General features: G+C 39.9%; 1 protein-coding gene across 2 annotated transcripts in view; it reads right to left on the bottom strand.

Annotated features, from left to right (window-relative positions):
- Positions 1-4,127: 4,127 nt before the first annotated feature.
- The window catches only part of LOC124408115 (transmembrane protein 132E), a 186,957-nt gene continuing 177,322 nt past the window's right edge, over positions 4,128-13,762 (bottom strand). The window contains exons 5-10 of one of the 2 annotated variants that reach the window (XM_046884824.1): positions 13,206-13,349; positions 8,258-9,007; positions 7,515-7,941; positions 6,600-6,916; positions 5,506-5,729; positions 4,128-5,435 (exon numbers count right to left, since the gene is read on the bottom strand). In XM_046884824.1, the coding sequence (XP_046740780.1) occupies positions 4,946-5,435; positions 5,506-5,729; positions 6,600-6,916; positions 7,515-7,941; positions 8,258-9,007; positions 13,206-13,349 (2,352 nt within the window). In that variant the 3' untranslated portion in view covers positions 4,128-4,945. Of the gene's footprint in view, positions 5,436-5,505; positions 5,730-6,599; positions 7,022-7,514; positions 7,942-8,257; positions 9,008-13,205; positions 13,350-13,762 lie in introns of both variants that reach the window. The other variant, XM_046884823.1, reaches the window with a different exon arrangement.

Here is a 13,762-nt window from a genome sequence, read left to right on the forward strand (position 1 = left end):
CAGGTAAATACTACATATTGTACATTGAGTAGGCAATATAATAATCATATCTTAATATTTAATATGTCAATAATAATAATAATGATAATAATAGCAATAATGATATTATTCCACAATAATGAAACTAATAATAATACAATAGTAATCGTTATCGCCGCCGCATATAATAATATATAATATATTATTTTTTTCAGCTTTATTACAATATATCATAATGGAGGAATGATTTTTGTTTATTCACCTATAGTACACCTCAAAATATGTGGCTTAGGATTTCAATAACATACTGGCTAGACATTCAGTGGGGAAGGAATTGAGGGGGGGGGGGGGGGGGATTGTGGCACAACATAATAATGTTTCGTTACGAAGAAATTGAAATTGATTCAGAGGTAGCCGTAAGAATAAAGTATATATTTTAAGTGCAGTAAATTGCTATAACGTCGAGAAGTAATTAGCAATTGATCGCAATGAGTGATCTCGTTACGATTTGGCGAAATTTCCGGACGGTCAACCAGCGACGGTCTGGCCTCATAAGATACGCCTGTATTTAATGAAAAATCGAATTTGAAATGTATGTATGAATGTAACCCAAGCCTTCTCCCAATATCGTTTGGATTATGGTTAAGATAGAATTCATTGCATAGGAAGATTGGCGCATTGTACTAAGCGCTACCGCTATATTCAAGATTGTTACTAAACGTCCTCTAGTTAATTTTTATTATTTGATAGATAAATAATCGTCTTCAGATATTGTTGAAGATGGTTTAAAGATTGTAAGTTTATTTCTTCCAGCTTGCGCACATAATTATTTTTGGATAACTAATTGTAATACCCTTTAGTGTCACTGCTCGTTGATTTTTCGCAAATTTTCTCTCAGACCGCGTTTAGGGATGGCAAAAATTGTGGTAGCATTTTGAGTATCAACAGATGAATAGCCCCTCCCCCCCACTTAGTTTACAAAAGTTAAGTATCATATCCTATTCAAAACATCCTCACACACAGTCTAATTATTACGTAGTAGGTCCTATATATCTGCTTTTCTTTTCGTGTACGTACGTTACATCGACGTTATATATATGTATAATATACCGGGTGACCCAGGAATATCACTCCGTAGGCTATCAATACAATATTCCTCGCTAGATCGTCGACTCAAAAATGTTTTTCTATTTCTAATAGGAAATTTGTCGTTCGCGGATTGAACAATTTCAAACGGGTGTAATTTGCCAACGACAAATTTCCAATCAAGAGTAAAAACCGTTTCAGTCGCAGATTCTCGTGCGGAACAGATTGGTAGCCTATGAGTCGATGGTTCTGGGTCACCCTGTATGTATGTACATATAAGTATATAATGTCCATGCATATATAATTTATGTGTTTCATTGATAATAATATTATATATAATTTGTTTACATATATTTATAAATAATCAGCTTATATTATAGATTAACATAATTATTATGCCGTACGATAGACGCCACGCTGTTTACACGCCTTTTACATATTATAAAATACATTTCGCCTTACGCATACGTATCCGTCGAAGTGTAATTAATTATTATTATCTTGTCTAGTTCAATTAGAAAAAAAATCAGGAATACGCCGTTCGATAGAATATTGAAGAAAAGTGGAATTGAGTCGTAATGAAAAATACTAAATCAGACAGTATAGGTCCGAATAAAATATATTTATCCTGCCAGCGAAGTTCCATGACTTATTGAAACCATTAGTCGTTACATTCATACTTGTCGTTGTATATAGCAGAACGGTAGTGAATTATCGAGTTTTCGTATTCAAGGAATAATTACTGTTACATCAGAGTTTCTTCCGAGTGAAAATGAAACTCTGTGTTGCTAGTACTGCTACAGCGTCCGATAGACTGTAATGTAATGAGTGAAGAACTAAATCTTATGGAATAGAATCACAGTGAAAAAATTCAAACAAATATCAACATCTACATTTACATTGACTGAAAATATACAATATATATTATCGACACTTACATATTTACTGATGAAACGGAACGCGTATTTGGCTGGTTATGTGTTTTTATACAATATGCAAGAATTAGTGAATTCATTCGTGAATGAATGTACTGTTTTTCTTTATATTCTCAAAATTATAAACAATAACAATAATAATTTATTGATGGTATGAATTTTGTGTATGCATGAAATGAACGTTTGTGAATTATGAAGCTTATTCCTCATGCGAAGAATATTTCAGTCAAAGTATGAGGCTTACGTGTTATCTGTATCACGTATATAACAGAATTGATCAGGTATATGTCCTATAGTAAGTTTATTTCTCAATTACATATGTACCTTACGTCTTTCCTGAAGCTACAACTAAATTAGAGAATTTCAGTGGCAGGCGACAACATCGAAGCGAGTCGCAATGAGTGGCGATTAGACTAGAATGGGGAGGGGGGAAAACTTCTTATTATGGTTATCCGTACTCACTGTTGGTAATCATCACATACCATCGACACATTCGATATTTTGTACGTAAGTACCATATATAGCTTACTAAACACAGTATGTGTATATATATATATATGTATATATATAACTTATATACTTATACATATAGCTCTTATAATTTAATTCATAATCAAACGATTTTTAATATTAATCTCTAGACTCTTACGATTTTGAAAATACTATTAGCGTTAGTGATTTAAAGGATACACGTTACCATGCCATTTCGAAAGGTGACTCTTCGCTGAGAGACAAATAATGCTTTAATTTTCAAAAATTATAACAAACAATATGATTGGATTTAAAGTAGGAATATCATTTTCTTTCGTTTTCATTTTTTAGTTCAACATTCGCATTCACCTTAAAGTTGGGTAAAAACTTTTCACGTGATTGCCTTTGTTTTTAATTCATATATTGCAAAAGAAGAGGAAAAAAAAAGAAAAAAAAAATCGTAATAGAAGAATACGCGAAAGGATTCAATCCCTGAAATTGAAATCCAATCATAGTAAAATACAAAGCGAATATGATCGAGTAACATTATGATAATTTATAGTAATTATATTCAAAGTTTTTTCTCATCATTTTCTTTTCTTAGCGAATGACACAACGACACAAGGCTTTACTATGGTTATATTCAGACCCTAAGAGTAATCTGCGACGTTATTATTAATATATATTATATGTACAAAATCTTACAACGCAAAATTTACAAATATACGACACAGTTAATTGAATAAATATTTTTCTTTTTCTTTCGTATTTTTCCTTCTCTTTTACTTCAACGTAAAATGGAACACAGGTAGACTTTTCTGCCCTCGGCCGCAGGAACAAACGCTTAATTGTAAACGATCAGTAATCGTTTACTATTTTTTATTGTTGTTATTATTGTTATTATTATTATTATTATTATTATTGTTGTTGTTGTTATTAATAATAATATTACATTAGTTAATTATCTAATAATCTAATCAGATATTTATACCATTAGCGTTTTGTGACTTCGTCGAGTAGTAATCGTATTATGTTCGTATGTAAGTTTATGTATATGTATCATGTAAAAAAATAAAAATAAAAAACACGTAATCAAGTAGTAACACGAGCTGTACAGATTTGGATGAATATGATGCATTATAATACACGTCAAAAAATGATAGCTAAGCTAGTATTTTTCTTATTTGTTTTTTTTTTTTAATTTTTTTTTTTTAATTTTCTCTTCTCGTTTTTCCCCCTTTACTTGCGTGAAACTTGTGTTCACGATTACGATGATTGTGAAAAACAGGGGACGATAGGAGGGGAAAAATGAGTTATACTAGTTCAACAAATGGCAGATTGGGCACATCGGAATAATGAGAAGTTTTAGGGGAAATACGAGATTACGATTGGGGTATGATATGAAGCCCAGCTGCTGATAAGTGATGGGTGATAATAATATAGTTTCGACAGTGGCGGTGGTGTCAACAAACATTTTTTTCGCTTATCACAATGCAATATATATATATATATATATATATATACTTGAACCGCTTATTTAAATATAACTAACAAATCTAACTATTTTTCCTTCAAATATATTCATATATTCATTGAAATGCAAGTTTAAAATTCCATCCATGCATCATGCTGATGAATAACTCATCGAATTAATCGTCAAATTTTTCCTTTTTCAATCTAAACTTTTGTTTGGTTTTTTAAACAGACAATTCAATATTCGATCTGATATAAATGTCACACAGCATACGATATATATATATACTTATGCACACATATATATGTATGTTTATAATTTTTAGACCTATTTTGTTTTCTTTCTTTTTGCGTATAGGCGCGTTGCAGCGTTTCGTTCAATTCAATTTTATTTCTCGAACGTAAGAAACAATTGCGATTATGTAGTCACCAGCCGTCACTGATTCACTGTATATATGTATACACACATATATATATATATATATATATATATGTATATATATCTATATTTATGTATGTATGTATATAAAGTTATCATTATGATGTGTAATTGGATGTGCTGCTAGGAAGCTGACTAGAATATAGCCTAACGGACAGCTTAGCACCCGTTGCGCAAGAATCGTATCGCTCTCACAATCAGCGTATCAAGTGAAAACGAAACACACGTTTGGAATCAGGGAAATGCTGACTTAATATTCATCATTTAAGCATAATAGAATCGTTAATTGGAAAGTTTACTCTGAGCCAGCACGGAAGTCGACTTTGGTGCTTATCGCTTACTATAGTTATAGAAAAAAGTAATCGGCTAATCGGCGAGAAGTGATATAAGTTACGTATAAACAGGCTCGAAAACTTTCCTTCTTCCTCCCTGGTCTCAGCGAAACCATATATACTCAGTCAGAACGAGCCCTGATTCCTGCGGTGCAACAAATCTCAGAGTAACATTTTCAAACGCAATCGGGTGGCTGCCTGGTCCTTAAATTAATATCCGAGGCCCTTACCTAGGCATTCGACTCCTTCAAATTGTCAAAGTACTGCATAATCTGATCGTAGTCCATGCCTAGGTTCAGGTCGTCCAGCGCCATTTCCTCTTGTTCCTGGGAGGAGTACATCGGGTTCCCGACTATGGTGGCCCTCTTCACCTCCTTCAGCTTGTCCTTGACGCCACGCTTGTCTTCGTAGTTCCTCAGCTCTACGAACTCCTCCTCCGTGTTGTTCTCCCGCGATTCGTTCTCCCCCGTCTTGCCGCTCTGTTCCTGGTGCTGCTTGTGCGATTTACTGTGATGCTTACTGTGCCGATGGTTTCCATGGCTGCCGCTCGATGCCCTGTGATGATGCTTCTTCGGGGTCTCAGGGAACCGCGCTATGACGCCGGTGTTCCGGTGGGGTGGAACCGGGGGTTTGTAGTCCTCGTTGTTCCCGTTCGCGTTCTCGCTCGATGTCGTCGGCGGAATGCCGTGCGGCGGCAGCGGCGGGGGAAGGTCGTTGTTGCTGGAAGGTGAAAAACCGGTTAGCGAGAATGATTCGTGCGTCAAAGCCGGAAGAAGACGAGAAAACTTACTCGATCTGCGTCGACGACGTCTTCGGCTGCATGCTTGTCGACTTGTTGTTGCTCGAGTGACGTGGCGTTTTGTCCTTCTTACAGTAGGTCGTCGTGTCGATCGGAACCGGCGCCGATGGCCGCGCAGACGGGAGCTCGATGTGATTTGGGTTGTCGAAGCTGGTCCCGAGCTCCCCGGATTCTTCCTCGGGTTCGGCAGCTAGGGGATTGCTGGTGACGCGAACCTGCCGAACAGTTTGAACCACGATGAATCTCAACGCGAATTTATGACAAGCCAGGCTACTTTGCTGAGAAAATTTTCTAAATGTGGTTACTGTACGGTCCTTAAAGAGATATAATAACATATATGTTAGAACGGCGAACAAAGTGGGTGACTTTTGGGAATTAATACCTTGATAATCACTTATTTAATATATTTAGGATTTGTTGTGATAAAAAAATAGGAGATTCAGTTTCGATAACATTTTTTTTTCTTTCTTGAAATTCGAATAAATGGATAGAAAGCATTGTTCTTGACAATAACTTCAACGATTTTACTCGGTGATACGTTTCGTGGTAACAACGATAACTCAAAGACTAATCAACCGATTTACTTAAAATTTTTAGACGGTATCGATCCGTCATTGTAACGATGATCCCATCTCACCAGAGTTTACCAGTAACCACACGAAAGCAATTTGTCTAAGGAAGGTATCCCACGTCGATCACTCCGATCTGATTTCTTTTGTAATATGCTGTAGAAGACTAAAAACTAAATGGCACTTATTTTTTTTACCTGCCATTAAACATTTTAGGGGGATGAAACCACCTCCAAAGTAAGGCATGTCACGAGGCGATTTGGCAGTTTCAACCACAAGAGTGAAATATTTTTCAATCAATCCAAGTGGAAATGTTTTCTCATAACGAGAAACAAAAAATGTCATTTTCTCAGTCCAAAAAAAAAAAAGAAAAAAAAAGAAAAAAAAAATCGCATGTCACTTAGTTTTCCGTCTATTATAACATACTGCAAAAGAAATCAGATCGGAGAGATCGATCTGTGATACCTTCATTGTCAGTGTGCCTCAATTCTGTTTTCCATATATTGCTCGACGTACCTGCTGAGGGGCACATGCGGCCCTTTCGAGGGTCGCTCGTCCCAGCCAGACCCAGTCGTGAGCGTTGGTAGTGGATTCCCGGGGGCGGCGATTCGGGGCCAGTTGACTGGCAGCGGCCCTGGCGGCGCCGAGAACAGGGATGGTGGGCAAGGGGTAGTCCGGAGGCTGGGGCTTGAATTTGCTGGCGTAAACGACGCAGGAGACGACGAATACGACGATCGCGAAACAGAACGCGGCCAACAGGACGTACATGCCGATCTCTAGAGGTGTCATGTGCGGACCGCCGTGATGACGGATCCCAACGCCACCCATTCCCCCTGAAGACATGCCATTAGCTATAGCCGTGTGGTGCTGCTGCGCCTGACGCGCCTGATGCGCCTGCACCGTGGGCTCGTGGTTGTTCTCGTCTTTCATTGGTACCCCTTCGCACAAGAGAAACAGTCTAGCCAATAAAAACTAGGCGGAAATCCTCGGGTGCACGAAAACCCGGAATAAAATGGTTCAAAGAATAATTTATAAACAAATAAAAGCAAAAGAAAACAGTGCGAGGGACCCCATCATTCGCGTCACGATTCTTTTTCGTTTTACATAATTTCTTTACTTCCGATTCAACAATGTTACACTGCAAGCTATTACGAACAACCCACTACTGCACAACAGTACCAACGGCTCAAGCTTTCAAATACGCATTTCCGGTTGACTTCAAGAGTGTTTCTTCAGATTGTTGCGCCGTACAATCAGTTACTGGACGCGGAACTCTACCCAACCTCGTGACTGTGACAGAAAATCGTTAAAAAAAAGTCTTTGAACTTCCGATTTCGACAATATCACCAACACTCTTGAAGCGCACCGTCAGTGTGCAAACTCTCAGGCTTACATAACGACTGGTAGAAAAAACTTGAGCCAAAAAATTACCGATCAAAATATCGTGGAGGTCGGGCGCCACCTCCTTTCCGTTCTTTCTCTCCCTGTGAGAGCCGACCATGCCGCCACCGTCGTTCTGGACGAATTCTGGTCGGTTGGGCAGATCGCTGGACGCAAAGTCAACCTCGACATGGGCGGCTGCCGTTGCCAGAGGCGCTACCGGTGGTCTGGGTGAATTTTTCGACCGCCGATTTGGCAGCCGACAGATATCGGCTAGCTGAAGAGTCACCCGCAAAAGGTGACCCCGACCTTCACCGACGGCTATAACCCTGGGGTGATGCGACGCGACCATTGGCGCAAAGGCCACAACCTCCGGGTCCAAGCTCTCGACAAGCAAGTGATAGTCGTTCACCGTCACCTCCCTCAGAGGCGTGTGGGATCCGTCCGAAAACTCGATGTCGATGTCCAGCAGGCCCTCCTGGAATATCGAGACGTATCTTCAGCGTAAGAGAGAATTTGCAAGTGCAGACACGATGTTAGTATAGTCTTAATCTGTACTAATTAAGTTTATCCCACCACCGACATCACGAAGAAGGGTTTGGGTCTGGGTAAGATGTCGGTAAATAAATCAGTAGTAGGAATCTGTATCCAGAACTTTTGTAACACCATACTACTCCCTTTTCTCCGTGGCATTATATCATAAAACCATTAGATATCAGGGATGAAGAAACATTTCTCCAAAGATAATGTTTTAATAACAGAGTCGAAGAAATCCTACGAATTTGCTTTGTTACCTGATACTGAGCGGTTAGTCTTCGGGTGACTGACGTCTCGGCGATGTAACCATTCTCGATGGCGGTGTCCGGTGAGATGGTGAGCTGTAGTCCTGAGACAACGCGGACCGACAGGTGTGCGACCGAGACGCGGTCGCTGACGACCTTGACCTCCTTGGCGCCGATGACGCGGCCGGTGATTGGAGAGACGACCTGGACCTCGGTCCTGCCGAAGCTGCGACCCTGGACTATTCTTCCTTGGAGGGTGGCGAAGCGGTGGTCCGAGACGCGGAGCAGCCCGACGACGAGGTCCGTGACCCGGAGCCAGGTCCGCCGATTCACGAAATACGAGACCCGGCCCGAGTCGTGATCGGCCGCCAAGAACCTGGCGTGGACCTCGACCGGACTCTGCTGGAAACGCAGCCTGCAGCTGGCCGTCCGGTCTTCGGTACCGGCGCTAGAATCCGACCACCTGTCGCCCCGGAACCTCTCCTCGGCGGATGGGCTCCTCTTCGAACGCTCCAGCTCCTCGTCCTCCGTGTCGTTCAAGCTCCGCTTGTTCTTCGAAGAAGAGAGTTCGTCCGGCACCTTCCATCCCTTCACCTGGCTTAGACGGCTGTCAGTGACCGTCACCTCCAACGGGAACTCCGGCATCCAGACAGTGAAGCGAGCCAGACCCGTATACGTTCCGTACTTGACTAGAACAGACGCGTTGCTCGATCCTCGGATCTCCGAACCGTCGACGTACACGCTACTGCAGGACGACGACACCTGGACAGAAAGTTCGTGATGATTTTTGCTGAACCCGCGAATTTGGAAAAACGGTTTTCATAACGGGATGTAATGAGTCCTATAATGACAACGGTTTTGATCAACATCATTTCTGACTTTCGTCAAGAAGCTGGTTAATTGAGTGCTTACAAATGAACGAAACTCATGGTACTCAGAGTGCAATTAGTATGAGCAGATATTTTGCGAATCTGTACCATCAGATCCTGCATCATCAGAATTGATGCATTGTCTGTTTGCAAACTGAAATGGGAGAATATGATTATAGTAGTTTCCAGTCTCCCTGATGGCAGATTCCTTTGACAAGGATGATAACACGAAGTGTGACAAGGGATTTGAGCAAATAACCCGAGGCGTATAAGGGCACAGAGATCATAAGGGACGGGTTCGTTACTTGTCACCATGACCCATAAGGGATTATTCTTGAACTGTTCGCGATTCAAACGTACTCAGCCCGGTGTGTGAATAAATGTTTTATAAACGCGAAATAAGGGTATTCATTTCTGCCGCCTCGATTTTTACATTTTCTTAAGACAAAGAGTGGAGTTATAAAGAGCTGCGAGAGTGATCCATCGAGTTCGTAGGATGGAACTTAACCACCATGAAATGTTATTGACGGAAATGTTTGCACTGCAGGGTCATCAATCAGTCACCGTAATGGTTTGCAGTGATCTACGGAAGATCCACCCTCGAATGCTTGTTAGAAGGGTTGCGGATGACGGGGCGGATGACAAGTGATAAGAAACTTAAGCGCACGGCATGATATTCGCAAGAAAGATCTTACTGAAAGTGCACATCGCAAAATTTCAGCCTGCTGATGAATTGGTATTAACAGAAAAATGTCTTACGGTTCAATTATAATAACGAGATGATTTACCGGAGAGACAGAGATAGAGAGAGTAGTGATGTCGTAAAGAATTGAAGAGCCCAGTTACTTTTAAAACTCAAATTTTCCAACAGACATTTAAGCTACGTTTCGTTTCGTTCACCTGGCACTACTGTCAAGCGCTAACTTTACCTGTTTTGGATCGAAAATTCCATTTCATACTGGCGAAAAAACGTGCGGTGTATATATATGTATGTATATATACATTGCATATATATGTATGCACAGTGATAAATATAAAATAAAATTCGTACGGCTCCCTGGAGGATTCGATTGTATTTCTTCGGAGACAGACAGTCGGGCTTTGCCGCCGCGACGAACTTCATTTCAACTTTTAAATTTTTCCAAGTACGTCACGACCGTAGAGTTATGGGTGGATGACGGGTGCCGTCTTTCTGTCTCAGGTTTGTGACATACAATTTTCCCATTTTAACACGCATTTCCACAGCTTGAAAATCGTGAGGTATTTTAACCGAAATCAAATTGAGAAAATTTGCAAGCTTGATGGTTTTTACAGTATCACAAAAAAGAGCATGGATTTCATAGGATTCAATTGCTCCAAACGATTACTCGGCAGCTTGAACTCCAACAGCTAACGAAGCTTTCAGAATTTCTTGCTGCAGTAACGAGGGATTGAAACTACAGAAGAACTCTCGACGATCGATCGATAATCGGGCGCAAGTGATTATAAATAAAAAGAATCAAGCTCAAGTGACGTTTCTTTTTCACGGTTACTTTGCCACAGTATTTCGTAAAGTAAACGCGTGATAATAATAATCATGATCGAATATATATACATATATATTGTATATATTAGGGTAGCGCTAAAACTGATTATTTATTTTTTTTTTTGAGTCTCGTGTGACAAAATGTTAGTTTTTGATGTTTTAAGAGCCCACTTCAAAGGACAGTTCAAAAAAAAATTTTTCAAGAGGTCGCTCCACATTTTTGAAAACGTCAGAAATCGTCGAAAATCGATTATTTTTTTAACATTTTTTCTCGTTACGGTATAATTTTATAGACAAAAAAAAAAAAGTTTCCGAAAGTTTCAGTTCAAAATTTGAATTTTGAAAGGTTGCTCATAATTTTTTTTCAATTTTTTGGTGCATTTCTTTAGATCTGTTCGAGCGACCTTTTAATATTCATATTAAAATTCCATAATTTTTTTTTCTTCAATTTAGTAAGAAAGAATCGATAACAATACACCACGACATGAATTAAAAATCAAACAAAATACTGAAAATATAATTTTTTTAATTCAATTTTTTGACGATTTTTTACATTTTAAAAAATTTTGAGCGACCTCTTAAATTTTTTTTTTTGAGCTGTCCTTTGGATTGAGCTCTTAAAACATCAAACACTAACATTTTGTCACAGGAGACTCGAAAAAAAAAAAAATTAAAAAAATAGTCGGTTTTTTTTGCGCCACCCAAATATATATATTCATTGGCTCACAATATTTTATCCTTTTTATTATAATTTCGTACACAGAAGAGATCCCGCTTTAATTTTAGATTTTCGTTCCCGTTCATCCGGGATGGGGAATAGAGGAGGAAATTCGAATGGAATTCACTGAAACAAAGGGCTGGGAACAAAAAGCTTGGAATATTTGGTCGCCGGAGCGAGATGGGGAGAAATTGAGTGAGATTGGCGTTTATAATGCGCAGGATGAAACGTCGACCGGGAATAGGGGCGTTTTCATTTTCCGATTTATTCGACCATGGACTGGAAGAAGGGTGTTTTGGAACGTCGCCAGTGTAGACAGAGGGTACACAAGTAATTAAGCCGACTTGTAATTTTCGTTTCAACGGAATTAACATGAGAGATTAGGCGATGTAGGGTGGATCCTCAAAGAGAAAACAGCATCGTGAAAATCACAATTATTCTGCGAAACAGGTATTGCGTTACATCGAGAGTTCGTGCGCGTTTGATGTTTCGATTTAGTTTCAAAAACAAGCTGACGCGACTCCGATTCACACGTCCTCAGGTGAGTCTTGAATCGACCAAGTTAGCGCTCAATTAGTGCAAAGAAGCTCCTTTTCCAAGGATGAAGTGATGTGAGGTGAACAGTCTCAACATATCTGAGGGGAGCTGGATGGCTCCCCATTAATTCCGGGCAGCTCTTCGAGCCGTGGATGCAATGCCAACCGAGAATCCACTGGCCTAAGTGCTCGACGGATAGGAAATTCTCCCCGACCCGTGTCTCTGGTTGTCTAGGAGCGAAAAAAGAGAGAGATAGAGAGAGAGAGAGACAGAAAGGGAGGAGACCTGGTCCAGCATGCCAACAATGAGGTACCACGAGGTGGCAGCGGCGCAGAAAGAGTGAATTCAAAAGGTACTTTGTCACGCGACGGCCGCAAAACCGTGAACCCAAAGTTTCAACTTCTCCGCACAGTTTCAACTTTCGACTTTAATACCGTCTAGCGTGAGCTCGGCACGTTTTTCAGACGGTAATATATTTTCCCGTCCCCCGCCGGTGTTCCAGAAAAGCGTATTTTCCTTCCTGGGGAGAAGAAGGGTTCGGTTATAAAACCGGCTTGCGTTTTGCCCGCAGGACCTTTCCTCACCGCGATGGAATTAATTATCGAAAGAATCTAGGCACAGTTATTACTTCGTTAAACGGTTCAAGATACCGATTGAATACATACACTGTTTATCTTTGTTTCAACTCCCGATTTTTGGACATGAGGCATATATTCCGCGATTTTATTTATTTTTAAGTATGGTGTAGAGTGTATTTAAAAAAATCATCTTTCACCGAGTTTTAGATTTTTTGTATAATGGGATTGATTTTTACTGCTTCGAAAAAGAAAACACAATTTTCGAATAAATAATTATAATCTAATCGACACTCGACTGACTTAAGAGTGATTACAAAAATCGTAGAACTATTCGGCAGGGCAACGTATCGAATTCCACTTGTTAAGATAAAAAGAGACAAGAAGAATATATAACGCGTATAATGAAGGACAAAGGGAACAGATGTGTTCTCTGAAGCGCGTGTGAAAAACGGAAGGAAACACTAGAGTGAAGAAGAGTCGTTGCGGTATTCCGGAGGCAAACAATTTGTTCGCAAAGCAAGAGAAGAGATAAAGAAAAAGTACGGTAGGTATGCACCTATACACGTATAGAAGTCGAAGTAAAGTGAGAAGAAGCGAGGAGAAAAGGATAAGAAACAGCCCCGCAGTGTGCCGGGAAAACTTCAACCCCCTCCCCTTGACCAACTTTTAAATTGAAAATGTCTCGCGATTAAAATAGGCACTCGACTCGCCCTCGCAAATCCGTGCAGCCTACCTTAAGGACACTCTCGTCCTCCGAGTGGCAGGACGACTGCAGAGTGACGTCGGCCACTTTGCCTGCCTGGCTCACTATGAAGACCTTCATCGCCTGGGAGACCTGCCGGCCAGTCAAAACCGCGGTGTTCATCACTTCCCAGTTCTGAAACATAGAAATTAGGAAACATCTCAGATTAGAGAAAAAATTTTAAATTTCCTAATTAGAGTATATAAAAAAAAAAATAAAAAAAAATAAAAATGCGGTGTAGACTTGTATAGAATATTCTTTCGTCTCAGTCCAACGCTATTTGATTTCGATCTAATTCTACTTATAGACAATCTAACACTATTTGAAGTTGAAATTGATGACGAAATAGTAGTCCACACCGGCCACGATTTTGATTACGATCACAGTTTGATTATGAAATGAGAAAACGATTTTTGGTAGATTTTACCAAAATATTTCATAAAGCTGACCAAATCTGTTCGGTGGATACTCAATTTTCGTTACAAAAAACCAAAAATTCTTCCTAGCGTGTTCGTCGTTTCACCGAGCTTTAAGAACCACGCTGATAA

This window comes from Diprion similis, chromosome 7 (assembly GCF_021155765.1).
Source record: "Diprion similis isolate iyDipSimi1 chromosome 7, iyDipSimi1.1, whole genome shotgun sequence".
Taxonomy (NCBI): Eukaryota; Metazoa; Arthropoda; class Insecta; order Hymenoptera; family Diprionidae; genus Diprion; species Diprion similis.